At 41.0% G+C, this 15,591-nt stretch overlaps 1 protein-coding gene across 20 annotated transcripts in view; it reads right to left on the reverse strand.

Moving 5' to 3' along the window:
* Positions 1-209: 209 nt before the first annotated feature.
* LOC6551461 (mannosyl-oligosaccharide alpha-1,2-mannosidase IA) overlaps positions 210-15,591 on the reverse strand; it is a 50,101-nt gene continuing 34,719 nt past the window's right edge. For 19 of the 20 annotated variants that reach the window (XM_026982650.1, XM_026982642.1, XM_026982639.1 and 16 more), the window contains 5 exons: positions 2,875-3,487; positions 2,593-2,817; positions 2,394-2,532; positions 2,057-2,318; positions 210-1,996 (listed from right to left, as the gene is read on the reverse strand). In XM_026982650.1, coding sequence (XP_026838451.1) covers positions 1,850-1,996; positions 2,057-2,318; positions 2,394-2,532; positions 2,593-2,817; positions 2,875-3,487 — 1,386 coding nt within the window. In that variant the 3' untranslated portion in view covers positions 210-1,849. Of the gene's footprint in view, positions 1,997-2,056; positions 2,319-2,393; positions 2,533-2,592; positions 2,818-2,874; positions 3,488-10,693; positions 11,341-13,973; positions 14,384-15,591 lie in introns of those variants that run through there. The other variant, XM_001977216.3, reaches the window with a different exon arrangement.

The following is a 15,591-nucleotide window of genomic DNA, read 5'->3' on the forward strand; positions in this document are numbered from 1 at the left end:
TTGTTTATAGTCGGACAAACTATCAATGGGGTATCAATGTGCTGCGAGATAAAAATATTTACACAAAGAAAGGCAGCGCTGAATAAGCAGGGAACAACTTTACGTATGCGAGTATTAGTTGAAAAGTGCAGCAATAAAAGAGGAATGTTTGTAAAACCTTTCTTAAAGATTTAAGGTTTCGTTGGAACTGCATAAATAACGCACAGTTATAAGTTAATTATTAGATCTTTATTAAACTTATGATTTAGGCAAAATACACTGGACATCTCCAGCAGCTCAGGGACTGCAGTTGATGAATGTATTGTGTCTGATGCATTTACAAACTGCCATTCGAATTTGTGTGTTTGGCATTACAATCGGATATATCATATATCTCGCTATTGGCCTCAATTCTAATTTGATCTAAACAAAAAAAGGTTTGCTCTAAAGACTAAATTTATGCTTAGTTAGTATCGAATTCATTTTTTCTTCCTATTCTTTTTCAGCATTTTGCTCGTTTTACGTTTGTTAGCTTCGGTTTATTAGATTTCTTCATTATTGGTTTAATTCGATTTGATATTAAAATGTTTCTTTAAAATTCTTTTGTTTTACATTAGGGTCTTAGCTTATGTTTTATGTTATTTTTACGTTTGTTAAATCACTTTACACAGAACAAGCTGCGTATGTTACAAAAAAAAAACAATTAAATAACGTCTATATTTCTTTTATCATGCGTTCATTGTGGCTTAGACTATGGATTACAGTTATAAATAGAATTATAAATATGATTACTGTCGGTATTATTATTATAAAAAACCTTTACAGTTGTTAAATATTAAATTACCATTCGCTCGGCTCGTGCCATCGTATAATTAATTTATTTTAACAATTGCCTACGTTTTATTTGATTTAATTAAATACAAATATATAATTATTTATTTACGTTAAATATATATATTCATTTGCGTTCTTTTCGCTTGATGTTCTCGATTTAAGGTAATTCGCGTTACATTTGTTTCGTCACATAAAGTAAGCTAGACTCTATATTAGATTTATATTTAAATATTTAGGCTACAAAGTAAACAATATTGTGTAAGAATATATATTTGTTAAATATCAATTCGAGTTTCTTCTGCCTTTATTTTGCGAGGAAAGTCAGTAGAAATTATATACAAAATAAAGTTGTCAAATAGTCGAATTGGAAATCAGCAGAGTAGACCCATCGAAATGCCTGTCAAGTGGCCATAAATCCACGCAGAGATATAGTCGCAGATCGAGAATTGCGTATAGAATGCTTGTAGAGATAGTTACGTAGCTGGTTAGTGAAAAATTGCCTTGTGTGAGCGCAAGGAAAATCATAATAAGAACACCTGAGTTTTACATTTACACATATATCATATTATATATCATATCATAATTAATATCGAGATTGTTTGCCTACGTCTACTTCATTCGCATTTAAATGGAAATTGAGGTCTGCCCACCATCCACCTCAGTCAACTATTTGGATTACTATTCGTTTCATAAAACAAATCAAGAAGAGAGAGAGACTTGGAGAAACTTGTGCAAACAGTAAGAACTAAACTACGATATATCCGTTTAAGTTTACGTTCCTATATATGTGCAAGCTTTATAAATATGTTACATTGACAGTTTCTCTCGTGTGTGTGTGATTGTAAACATACAATATCTTTCGTACGCAGTTGTCATCATCACGTAATCTAACTAATAACTTATACAAAAGAAAAAAAAAAAGAAAAAAGAAGCTGCGATCTTGTACACACACGTGTAGGTATCCAAATATCGCGAGCTAAGTAAGGTGCATTGCTAGGGACAGGCCGAACAGCCAGCTGCGCAGCATGGCGCCCGTTTATGATGCATTCGAGACCGGGAGCGTGACGGGCGCCTGTCTGTAGTACGCGTTCGCCCCCTTGATCGGCAGCGGATGGGCCTCCGTGTTGAAGACCCACTCGTCCAGCGGCAGCACCGAGTCGTCCGAGAACAGCAAGTAGAGGTACTGCAAGGGAAGCAATTGATTGAATGTGATTTAGGCTTGGCCGCCGAACGAGATACTCACCTTAAGTGTTTCGGCGAGGAAGAAGCTCTGCTGTACGTCGTCCTTCTGCGGCTCCTGCTGGTAGACGTTGCGCAGGCCACAGTATCCGTGCGCCGTGCGGCAGTGCTTCTCCAGGGCGAGGACCGCCTCCCAGCCCCAGTCGCGGTATTTCTGGTCGTGCGTGAGTCGCCACAGCACAAAGTAGCTCTCGAATGTCTCCGGCCGCAGAATGTAGTATTTCTCCTGCGATCTCAGTGCTCGCGCCTCCACAGCTTCGCTGAATCTGCATGCGTTAGAGATCAGATGCATTAGATCATGGGTTTAGATAAACGTTTTCCTGGGCCCTCGAACTACGCACCTAAAGGCCTCGGGTCCCAGCTGAGTGGGTGCTCTGATGTAGCTCTCGTGACAGGTGTTCGTAATGCCCTTGCCCACCTCCATGTACTTGTCCGTATAATCGTTTTGCCACGTGGCCGCTCCCAAAGCGAAAAGGCCGCCTAAAAGGTGGGCAAGTTGATTAATAATGGGCACATATATGTATGCTAAATAACTTATACCCGAGAAGCAAGCCAAATGGTCCATCTTGTGCTCCAGCCGGTCGAACTTGAGATCTGAGACGTAGGTCAGACCGCCGGGACTGGTGCGTACCATCTTATCCAAAATGGCCAGCATCGCCTCGTCGTACATCTCGCGGGCCTCCTCGTCCGTTTGGCCGGATTGCAGCCAGGCCTTCAGCAAGTACTCGTAGTAGCTGTCGCCCAGGGCGCCCAGTGACATGTGAACTGCGGAAAAGTACAGAGTTTTAGTTGCAGTCAGTAGAAGATTCTGGCAAGACTTACGTTGCCCCCATTTGCCCGTCTTGGGATTGAGGAAGTTCGGGTACAGGCCCTTCGGCTTCTCGATCTCCTTGAGCACCTGGCGGATGGTCTGCACTCGCTCCCGGTACAGTGGATTGCCGGTAATGTCGCTCAGGTAGGCAAACTCCAGATGCAGTGTGCCGAATTCGGACAGGATAGAACTGCCGCCGGATGCCCAGCCGTAGTTCTTGGCCACACCGGTCTTGGTGTTGACCAGTGCGTATGGAATGCCCGTGGGTGTTTGGAAGGCGGGCAGCAGCTTGTCCGCAACGTGCTGGGCCTTCTCCTTGTACAGTGGATCGCCGGTGAAGGCGTACAGGGTCAGCATGCCGCCCACAAATCGAATGTTCGTCTCGAAAACACTCAACTCTGCGCTGATATTGTCCAGTGAGAATTTGCGCTCGATCCAATCGCGACCCTCGCGATACTCCTTCTCCAGTCCCATTATGTACAGGGTATCCAGGCCGTCGACTATGGTGGCGCCCAGATCGTAGGACCCAAAGATACTGGCCGAATGGGGTCGCTGCGAAAGCGGACGCAGTTCGTTTTTGCCCCACGCATACAGTTTGTAGTTGTGCCACGCATGTTCCATCATCTGAAGTGCAAATTATTGGAAATTCGTTAGATATCTAGATGCAATTGAAATGAATATACTGTAAGCATTCATTACAGCTTTTATTGATTTATATCAATTTAAATGAAATGCGCTCCAACACTTAGAGCACCCAAAACCAATAGTTGCACTTTAAGCATCACAATTGAAAATCGTTTGCGTATGCAACAATCCCACGTTGGGGGAACCTCAGCAAATCGCAATCATTTTGCATGGATACAATATGCAGATTTCCGCACATTTCATGTTATTTCTATATTTACACTCTGCTTAATATTTGGCCTTCGCCGAAATTCGTTTCATATTTAGTTTCTCGCTTTCAACTCGGCTTGAAATGTTTGCATACGTCAGTGCGACCGTGTGTTTGAGTTGATTTACCTTTTTTCCTTTCTCCTTTTTCCTTTTTTTTTTTGTAATTGAATATCGCCCAATGCCACACACACACACCCACACACACGCAGCAAACACTCAGATGTGAGAAGTCACGTAGTTGGCCGCAGAAATGGTAATGAAATGGACATCGGAAAACCGTTTTCATTGCCAGAAGCCCGTGTTTCTAAAGTATTGCAATATATTTAAAAATATACCAGCAACTTAGTTAATTGCGAATGGAATAGTAGTTTCAGCTATTTCGCGGTGAAAAATGTGTTTTTATAATTAATCCATTAATTTGAAAATAATGTACAAAAGTTCTGCACTGAAGGTAACTTTTATATTCGAGCACGGGGTTTTCAATTAGCCTGCTGCTTCTCTCTTTTTTAATTTATTTATTTTCATTTTTTTTTGTTGAGTTTCCATTTGGCTTAGTGCAAGTATTTGGCTGTGCACCTGTGTGGGTGCGTGTGTGTGTTTGCATTGGTGTGGCCTCCGCTATTTTGCATTTTGCCATGTACTTCCGCTTACACACACACAGCCACACACAGCATAATTCGGCATTGCATACTTTGGAGCGCCGCTTTCTCTCTTTCTCCCTCCCCACGTTTGGTGTGGCTTTCATTTTGGGTACTTTTTGCAAAAATTAAATTACGACCGCAGGACAAAGCACTCAGCAAGGACCAAGGACCAGCGACTTCGCCATATTCTCCTCCTTTCCATGTTTGCTTTGGCTGCTTTCGGTGAAAACGAGTGGAAGCGAAAACGACAAGCGAGGGCTGAACAAATATTAACAATTTTCCCGGTAATTAATTAAAGTCCAACGCGTTGACACAACCTACTGCACAATCCCAACCAAAACGAGCCCACTTAACCCACAGCTGAAATCACGCAACACTTAAATCTCTCGAACCCCCAGCCATTAAGGAGTTAAGGTCACCACCCAGTTGAAGGTCAGGGTTGAGTTGGGGTTACGCATAAATGGTACCAAATTTGCATTATTCAATGCTGCAAAATGATGCCTAATTAATTTAACATGGATAAATAGGTGGAGCGCTTCGTTACAAGTTGAAATGGACGGCAGTTTATGTTATACCATATACTCGTATATGTATGTATATTTGTATTAATTAGCATTTTATTAATGCTTCCTGTATAATTAAATGTAACTGCATCTATGTAGGTATTTTTACCCAATTAGCAATGTTTTATTTGTGAATTACCCTCTTAATGTGCAGTACGTACTACGTACCCCAAAGCCGGTGGTCAGCAAGAGACAGGTATATGGCAGAAAGAAAGAGAGGGCGGCGGAATGACCAACCGCAGTCAGTGAATTAAAAGTCGAAATGTTTACAAGCCGCAAAAACACTTTAAACGGATTACAACAGCTGCCAGAAAGTGTGCGCAAAGCAGCAAGGACAAAGGATGCCCAACAAGACCAAGGACAAAGTTCAGGGGTCAGCAGGCATTGAAATTGAAGCAACTTTTGCGCTCTTCCCTTCGGCTGTGCCTTCCCAGATTTGCGTGATTTAATGAGCCGCAGCTCAGATTGATGGATGACATGCAGGAATGTCAAGTGCGTAGTAGAACATTGGAGGTATTCGATGAGGTGGAGGTGGATAATGTTGGGTTTGTATACACATATATCCCTTTTAATGGGCAGCAATCAATATGAAAGGTTCGCATTTGAAATAATAGTCAATTGCTGCCTGTTTTTCTAAATGAAATGATTATTAATTATACATTTCCAATAGTTTCCTTTCCAGTACCGCGAAACTATATTTAATTTTCAATTTAAGTGGTAGCTGAGCACTGGCAAAAGAGCAAAGTATCCCAGTCATCAGGTCGACTAATTCACGGAAATTGCTTGATGGATTTGACTGATTGATTGAATAATTTTGGTAATCTTGCGGCCCACACACACACACACACCCTCACGCTCATCCATCTATCTGGATTTATTGTCGTTGTGCGAATGCTTTGCTGTGTTTGTGTGTTTGGGTGTCTTCATTAAGCATCAAGTTATATCCTGGCAATGTGCAAACGTCGCACAAAACGTGCCACAGGCGCAGGAATGTCAGACTCAAATGGCTGTGCGTGAGTGCCACTACAGTGAGCACTCGCGCGGAAGGCTACTTTATATACATTGGAGGTGCCAAAAATCATTATCAGCGCCGATTAAAACAACGATCAAACCACTTTTGAGGCACATTCAAAAACGATCCAACAAAAATTGCATATATTAATTCGAATTGTAAAAGGTTCTTCAAGCTTTTCCACCCCTAAAAAAGTAGTACTACCTGTGCCAGAACGTATGTGTTTTTGTATATTGGTATGTTGGAGCATCATTTCCGCAGTGGAATGTCTTAGCAACCAGCAGGAATCCCTGGGAGTGGGGCAAACACTCGTCAGATGTCACAATATGTCCACATGCCAGGACGCCAGGTGCACAACTAATGCACCAAAAAATAAATACATACCAATGCATTTATTGCTCGGAAGCAAAACGTAAAAATTTGCCATTGAAGTTTCTTAATAATTTCCAAGTATATAGCTTTCTGTTGAGCTTAGTGTCTGATTATAAAAACTCAATGGCTATAAATTAGTATTTACTTTAATTAGTTGCCAATGAAAGTCATTTTGTGGTGATATCAAAAGCGGAAAGTTATTTTGTGGTAATATGATGAAGCAGAAAGCGTTCCTGTGATTTCTAGTTACCTGGGCATTTAATATTTCATATTCTGACCCATAATATGGAATGTTTGTCCCTATGTAGCTTGATTGTCGTGCCCCAATTTCGCGCAGTGTAGACTGTCGCACACTTCTAGTTTGCGTTTGAGTTTGAGGCATGCCACAGCTGAATGTTGGCACTCGCTGGAATTGTTTTCCGTCAGCCGCTGGCACGTGACTTTCGTCATTCACTTGATGGCATTTCATTCCAGTCGTGTTCTCATTTTAAAAGCCCCGCGCAGAACAAGATATATCCTTCGTCCTTTTCCCCACCCGGATCACTTGCCATGTTCCGATTTTCGCCCGCCTTGGTCCCCGTCCTTTTCCATCTAAGTTTAATGACAGTCCCTGGAGAACTGGGCGATTTACGAGCGCAATCTTTACAGCCAAAAAATGAAAACTTGAAACTGCAAAAATTACAGAGACAGGGAAAGCGATAGCAACCGAGCGAGATAGAGAGAGAGAAGGATGCGGATGGAATACACAAAATGCGGGGCTGCATCATAATTGAATAATCCAAAATATTTTCAATGCAACTTTTCCGAGCGCAAAGTTTTTCCCAAACAAAAGGGGAACAAAACAGAAGATAAAGTGCAAGCAACAAAAATACCGCAAAATACCATAAAGGAGTAAAAGTTGAAAATTGTTCGGAAAAATATGCACACTCACACTGAAACAAAAAAAAATAAAAAAAAAAAGCTCCAAAAAACGGTAAGGGAAAAAAAGCATTTCCAACTTCCGTGGCAGCGGAAAAGTTTAACCAGAAACTCTGGCAAAGAAAAATCGTTCGCTTGAGGCCATAAAATAATGCAAAAGACGCGGCGAGAGCGTTTTCTTTCAAATTTCCTCCTGCAATCTAGCTTTCATTTCACTTCGCCTTTGTCTCCAAATCTTTCAGAATATATTCCGCCAAATCGCAGGAGTTCTTTAAGCCAAGTAACTCGATTTTTTGCTGCCCTAGGATTTTACAGTGGTGTACAAATATTTATTTATATTTATTAGAAACAGCCGAAATGTATATTCATACCTGTTTTAGCTGATACATGTTCTTAGTGTTTCGAATTTGTGGATAGTTTATACATTTTCTTCTTATTGTTTCGAATTTGTGGATATCTACTTTCCGTATAAAGTTCTTAAGCCCATCAAACCCGTTCCCCTGTAATTGTTGCACGGTATCTTTGGGAAAACAATCTAACTATTTGCATTTAGGCGCCGGCAGCTGCTGTGAATGTGGGGGCGTGGTTTAAATATGAACCAAAGTTTTTCCAAAGACAAAATGCAAGGCAAAAGAGTAAAAAAAAGGAATATTTTTAAGGGTTTTCCCCAAAAGAATATATTTTCATAAACCAGTTTATACTTGATAAGAAAGAAAGTTTTTTGGAGAATAACCACGAATTTGGAACCGCTTCCTCTTAGATTCCCGCCAAATAATCCTTTTATTTGCCCACCGCTTTTGTCTCTCCTTAACTAGCTGCTTTAACCCGCTTGCTGACCCTGTGCTATTGACAATGATACTGGTCAAAACGAAGCGGTCAAAATGCTCAAAAACATGGCCATCGGTCAAATACACTCACGCACACACAAACACAAATGCAAATACAAATACCCATACCCATACCCATACATCTACCAATGCCAATGGCCACGCACACATACACACTGATCCGATTCGAGGACGAATGACAACACAAACAACAAAACTGGGTTAGTGTCAGCATTGCACTAGTGTTTGTTTTTGTCATTTGGTCTTTTCAGCCAACTGATGACCGCACAGTGAAAATGACGGGGAATTCAAGCGAAAATTGGCCAAAAATTCAATATCCATCAAAATCGCATATCTTTGTTTCTATAAATCACTCATCATTACATCTCATCATAAATCTTTTTTTGTAAAAAAACATAATTTAATCATGAGGTGACAATTTTTTTGTACCACTGTTCGAATTTTTGCGATTTTTGGCGGCCAGCTGAATTGGTCAATGCTACGCAATGTTGTCCCCCCAAAAGGCCTCTCTTTTCTCCCTCACTTTCCACCGATTTTCGCCCCGCTTTCCCCTGTTTTTCCCGCTTTTCAGCCCACTTACTTTCACCTTGGACAAGTGGCTCAGTTGTCTGCGTTTGGCTTTTCAATGCCTAGTTCGTTCGATTCCCACCACCCTCACCAACGCAATTTTTCATTCCGATTCCCGTTGTAATTTGCATAGACAAAAATGGGTGGAAAAATGGGTGGCGGCGGGCAGTTGGGTGCCTTGTTTTCTGGGGGCGGAGATTAGCAAGTAGGGGCGGACAAATGGCTAAACACAATTCGATTATTAGCTGCCGACATGTGTAGAACACGAAAGGCAAAACAAGGCGGCACAGAAAAGGCAAAACAATAGGGGCAAAGGAAAACAAATGGCAGAAAAATGGCCAAACAATGGAAATTCCACAGCGAGGCTAAGACTTTTCAAGAGGAAATTGTAAACTTGAAATGTTAATAAGGCTTGAAGGAATGCGCCATTTGCTCATATTTAAAAGGGATCAAGTTTATTGTTGATTATTGTCGGAAATGTAAGCAATGTCAGTAATGTAAGCGCACTCAGCCAGCTTTAGTTATACACATCTTTTAGTTTGCCCAGTTGGCCCAGTTCGCCCACATTACAATGGTGTATCATCAATTTCAAGCTAACTCACCTGCAATGAGAAATAATCGGAGAGAAACAATGAATAAAACATTAGGGGCGAACAGGCGATGAAATAAGCCAACAAGGAACAAGCAAGTTAAATTGCAACAGATTGTTATTCTTCAGATTTTCCGCTCGGATGCTCCTTCCTCAGTCCTTTGCAGCAGGCAGGGAAAATTGCAATTCTTAAGCTACTCTTCTCATATATAAATGTCTTCATTTGTATTTCACCCCTCATATCACAGCCAGCTTTTCCGAGAAATCGTAATCACACATTCACCTGCTATATTTGCACACAATTTTGCAGTCCTATCCCCCAACTTCTCGCAAATGGAAATCATTGTCCCAGTGATTGAGATAGTGTGTATATCCATCTCCAGTTCGTAAATGGAAATTTAAGTCAATAAAATGCAATCTGGGTTCAAGTTCTCATTCAAATTAATCAAGCTGTCCTCGGGGTTTTCTCTTTCTTTTTATATCCCACACAAGTAAATCCTATTCACTTTGATTGGCACTTTTCAAGTGCAATTCGGCATTTGATTGTAGCCAAATGTTGTAGTTGCGTGTTAATTAAGTGAGAGTATCAATTAAGGCTCATTCAAATCAGTTTGAACACTGCAAACTTCCTCCACTTTATTCCCTCCTTTTTGTTTTCAGTGCATTTGCAACTGCATTTTGTTTAGGCGCATCGCCTTTGCCAAGGTCGACTGTTTTCCACGTTCTATACGTATCTACTTTCCAGTTGACACGGGCTTTTGAGCCGTTAAAGCGTAAAGCAATTGGCACAGGACCTCCCCCCTTGCGCCGCCCCTGCCCCGACCCCTGCTCCACTGCGCCAAAAATAGAGGGGCTTTGGCTTTGGCCAACCACGTAATGGCAATTGTACAAGAGAAGGAGCCAAGTGAGCGTAATAAACGCCAAGATTTAGATCACATTCACTGGCGGATAAGTTGGGCGGCTTGGGCGGCCTTAAGAGGTATAGGTTAGTCGGGGGTTTGCGAGTGTGCGATTTGCGAGGATTTTTTCGAGGAACTGAAGAACTTGACACCTCCTCGCCAAGTTGTTTTTCTATGTAATGTGCTTGTGTTCAACAAGCCCCCTGTGTTTCAGAAACCGTCTTAGTATATCTGTCTGTTAGTCGAGCATTATATTGCTATTTTACCCCACACAGCACGCCCACCGGTACTCGAGAATCATTCTGAAGGAAGAAGTGTAAGTATACCACTTCACGAGGAATGCAGATGTAAATACATACATGTTTAATATAAGTTATATGTATTTGGAAAATATTTACTGCCGCATTTAATGAAATATTTAAGCAAAAAGGGCAGCAAATTGAAATGGATACTCCCAATTGGGCTTCACCGGCCATTTACCAGGCCGACAGGCGAGCAGACAGACGGGCCTTAACCCTTGGACTCACCTTGACGACTTGGTTGCGTTTTTCGTAATCAATCAAACCGCCGGATTGGTTGTACATGACCCCGCCAAAGGGCAAAGGTGGCGCGGTCACAGACGTAGGTGCAACACCAACGGAAGCAGTTGAGGTTAATTCGCCGGCAGAAGTGTGCGAGGAGGTGGACATGGAGGCGGAAATGCCCTCCGACGACTCCTTCAATTGATTATCGCCGACTTTTGGCGCACTGCCACCAACAACAGCAGATACCTTGGGTAGCTCCAGCTGCTCCTGCTCCTTCTGCATTGGCTCATCCTCCGCGTCATCCCGGCTGGCATTCAACTTGAGATATACATTCCGCGGATGATTGTTCACATAGTTCAACTCCTTGATCTGGTTCTCATTGTTGCTAACACTATCGCTGGCCACCTTCTCGTTCAGTCGAATGATGTTCGACAGATTGATGTTGTTGATCAGGGTTATTCCGGTGATGCCGACCAGCACGATGACAAAGCAAATTCCGCCAATCAGCAGGAGCGGAGTGGTTTTCGACGTTTTCGGGCACATTTTCACTTATTTTTTGTATATATACACTTCAGTTTTGATTTGAAATTACTTAATCATGTTTCTTGTGAATAAGGCTAACAGTTCCAAGAAATATTCCATTAGCTTGACTAAAAGAAAATCTTCTTTTGATAACTCTTTCCATTTTCCAGTTGCTATGACCTTTTCGCTCCATTTAAATGCCAATGCTAAGGCATAACTTGTTCGGCTCTCCTTCCAAGTTTGCCCCTTTGCGAACCATTTCTGTTTTGCTAAGGATACCTTTAATTCCCCTTCGCATTTACATCACTTGAAGCAATCGCCCTCCTGTTCTGTCTTTCCCTAAGTACTCAGCCAGCGGAGCAATATAAAAGTTGACAAGGTTTTATTGCATTCCTTCGCATTATTTTTTGTTTGCACGAGCAACGGCAAAAACCAGGAGGACATCCCCTGGCTAACAAAAACACAGAGTATAAGAATTTGTTCAAATAACAAACAAAAAGCACAACAAGTAAAAAATATTGAGGAAATGGAGGAGGTTGAAACTTTTTAGGTGAGAACTGGACCCGTGTAATGTCTAAGTGTTCCGCCTTTTCTCTGCAACTCGTTTTCCCTACAACTTTTCGCCCATTTGCCATGCATATTATGAATTCGCCAAGTTTTGTTTGAGCCGCACGACTGCACTTCAAATTCTAATAATCAATGAAGGAAATGGGGGAAAGGACTTGGATGGGGGTGGAAAATTTGGGCGGAATATAGGGCAAGTGGAAGGTCAAGATAGCTGTGCCAGAGTTATAAGAGCAATGCTGTTAAATAGAGTTTCACAATGCATAAAGAATAAGTAACTAGAATGATTTTCTCAAATTACGCATACGCAATGTATGCCAAGTATTTTTCAAATAACGCATACGCACTTTAAGCCCAACATATTTCAGAAATTAAGATGGAAAAAACCCAATTAGAAGCCACTGGGGAGGGAAATGGTAAAACCAATCTAGATCATATCAGATCAATCAGATACCAGCGTATTCTGTTGTTTTCATTCATTCTATAGTTATATCCCCGCTCATCTCTGCCCTCCTCCTTGGGAAACTCAGACGGCGACGTTTTAATTGAATTCACATCAATTCAGCGCACCCCATTCAACAAATGCCGATGTATGTACTATAAACAATATACTATATAGTTTGTACAGCAAATTGGACAAGGGAAAGAAAACAGTGATAAGAATTGCTATCATCCATGAAAAAGTGAATTGCATGTTTTTCAGTATAGCAATACAATTTGGAATGTATTTAACATATTATTCAAAAATACCATTTTAAGTCTTTTAACATTTTGTCAGAATTTTCCATAGCTTCTAATCTGTGACTGCTCATATATCATGGCAATAATGGGCTCTTGGCATAATGAAAATAGTTCATAAACGATGGGAGAATCTCTAGCTGATTCTCTCATACAGTCCATATACATATACATACATATACTCTTTTCAATTTTGAGTGTTTATTTTGCTTTTGGCAACTGCAGCTGGTTCGGGGGCAAAATCATTAAAAGATGCGTTTAAATATAGAGTGAAAAGGGGCGGGAGTAGGAGGGGTGGAGAGTCGGCTCAAGGACACGCTCACTAGGCAGTTGGCAATTAAAAGAAACACGAAATGAAAATAAAACATAAACACAACAAAGTGACACACCAACACGCACACACATGGAGTGGTTTTCCCAGCGAGCATAGGGGGTGGTGGTGGCGGGGGGTTAGTTGGGTGGTTGGGTTGTGTGGAAAACCTGAGGCTGCACAAGAAAAACAAGAGAAAAAAACGTGTCAAGCGCAACGGCGGCACTTGGCGAGCGAAGAACGAAGCCAAAGCCTCGGGCCTCTCTAAAACCTCTATCCACCCACCCAACCCACTACCACCCACTGCCACCCACTTATATTTCACCCACCCACTTTCCACGCATTGCACCTGCCAGTTGGAGAAAGGAAGCGGCTGAAGAGCTGGGGGCTCAACATTTTCATTGCAGATTGCTGGAAAGTTGTGACAAGAGGCTGTCCTCCATTTGGCTTTCTCAATCAATCTAATTCTCATGGGCCACACCATCACAATCAAAAAGTCTTATGAAATTATGCTTTTCTATTTAAAAATCAACCAAATTGGGGTAGATATTTGTTCGAATATGGAAACGTTTATTCATTTTGAAGTTTCCAAACTAATTATTTCTAATTATTACTTTGGATTTGCTTTAGTTGCTTTCTGTCAGGCTACTAGTGTTTAACATTATATATAATGTCAGCTTTATTTGTACTTTTCCAGTTGTATTTGCCTTTTAGACACAGCAGTTTGAAAGTGACTACTTCTGTGTTTGATACCAATCATAAATATTGTGCAGTGCACAAACAAATTATCAGTTTTTTAGCAGTCACATATTTGCTTTGCACCAACAAAATTATAAAGCAGACTCTAGAATTCTCACAATTTCATGCAGTGTGGTTTATTTCCAGACCCTGAAACCATCTCCATTTCGCACATCGCACATCACCTAATCTCACTTCAGACATTAGCACTTTTGAGATATTTAATAACCTTCTGACACCTTTGTGCACCAGTATACCTGGATTGCTACAATATCCTTACACAGAAAACACCCCCAGGCCGAACTTTAGCATCATCGCACCACCCAACTGGATTTTACCCACTTTGGAACTGTTGCTCGTGCTCGGAAAATGTCTATTTATTTTCGGTTATAACCAAAACATAATTAAAACCTCAATTGATTCGCTCGAGAGTCCACTATATTTCAGGGTTGGCATTTTCGTGACACATTTTATTTATAACGATATCAATTTGTTGCTCCTCTCTGCGTTATGGCTAATAGTTGCTGTCTTTTGTTTGTTTTGTTTTCATTCGTATTTATAGTGTACATTTGTCGCGTAGCGTAAGTATGCATGTCTTCAAATTCATTTCTACTACTTTTTCTTGTCGTGTGTGTGTTTTTTCGGAATTTTTCGCGCGTGCACGAGGCGGCGGCAGAAGGCGCAAACAGAACGAACCGAATGCGGTGACTGAGGCAACACCAATGGGCCAGAGTCAGGCCAGAAAAAAAGAAGAAAAGAACACAGAAGCCGAAAGCCAAGAGCCGAGCCGCAAAACAGCCAGCCAAACGAGCGAACGCTTTCGACGCGACTGGCCTTTTAGCTATTTGCTGGCCTTTTGGAGGCAACTCCTCCAAAATTGTAACTATTCACGGTGCTCTCGAACACAGCAGCTTAAAAGTTTTTTTTTATCCTTTAGGCAATAATATTGAGAAAACTGCTGATCTCTAATTATATATTAGGTGCTTACATAAATTAAACGTGTGTACATCAAAGTTTAGCCATTTTATTAAAACTGTACTTATACTTTCTAGGTGGTATCATCTGATGGGTGCTTATCTGCCTTATGTTTCAGCTATCAAAAATAACAAAACTTTCAGAATTGAACAAAATATTTTAGTCATTTTTGAAATGACAGCACTGACGGCGGCAAAACGAAAAGCAGAGCGACGAAATCGAACGACGGAATCGACGAAGTACACATCCAAAAACGAAGAGATGCTGAGTGAGCGCGGGTAACGGGACGGCAACAGGCGGAACGGAACGAAATGGAATGGAACGGAACACCCACACACACTTACGCACACGCATTGCAATGCGCAACAATTTGGCATTGGAGAAAATTCCAAAAAGCTTTTGAAAAAGCTAAATCAAGGAGCGGGAAAATGGTAAGTTCAAAGATGAAATTATGTACTTATTAATAGCTCCCACAGCAATAGGTGAGCGAATTATTTGAAAATTAATTAGCATTCTAGGACTTCAATATTTTGATAAATACTCAGATGCCAATCAATTACTAGCAATTAACTACAAAGTGAGCGTAAACGAATCAAATTCCTATTGAACTAAATTTTAATGGGGCAATTTTATGACAATTAATGGACAGCGATTAATGGCCCCACAAAAATGTATAATAATTTCCGATGCTAATTGGGAATTGATGAAAAAAGGAAGCATGTGTGTGTCGGCTTCACATGCATTTTAATTACGTTTAATTTATGACTGAAAACGAAACCCTACACAAAAGTCGGGGTCATAAAAACCCAGAAGGCAAGTGTATAAATAACATAATATTTTGTAAATTTATAGACGCCTATTAAAGTTATTCCACAAAATGTGTTGTAAATTTCATATACATATAAACTTAACCAAGTCCAGGAAACATGAGGGGTGAAAACTCTGCTGGAAATGCGAGTCATAAAAGCGTGTTAAGTATACGCCCTGTATGCAGGAGATTAAGAAAAGAACGGAAGGAGGGCAGCTAAATTGCTGAAATTTCTAAAGAAATTGG

The sequence above is a fragment of the Drosophila erecta genome, unplaced genomic scaffold, assembly GCF_003286155.1.
Source record: "Drosophila erecta strain 14021-0224.00,06,07 unplaced genomic scaffold, DereRS2 tig00000152-arrow-arrow-pilon, whole genome shotgun sequence".
Taxonomy (NCBI): domain Eukaryota; kingdom Metazoa; phylum Arthropoda; class Insecta; order Diptera; family Drosophilidae; genus Drosophila; species Drosophila erecta.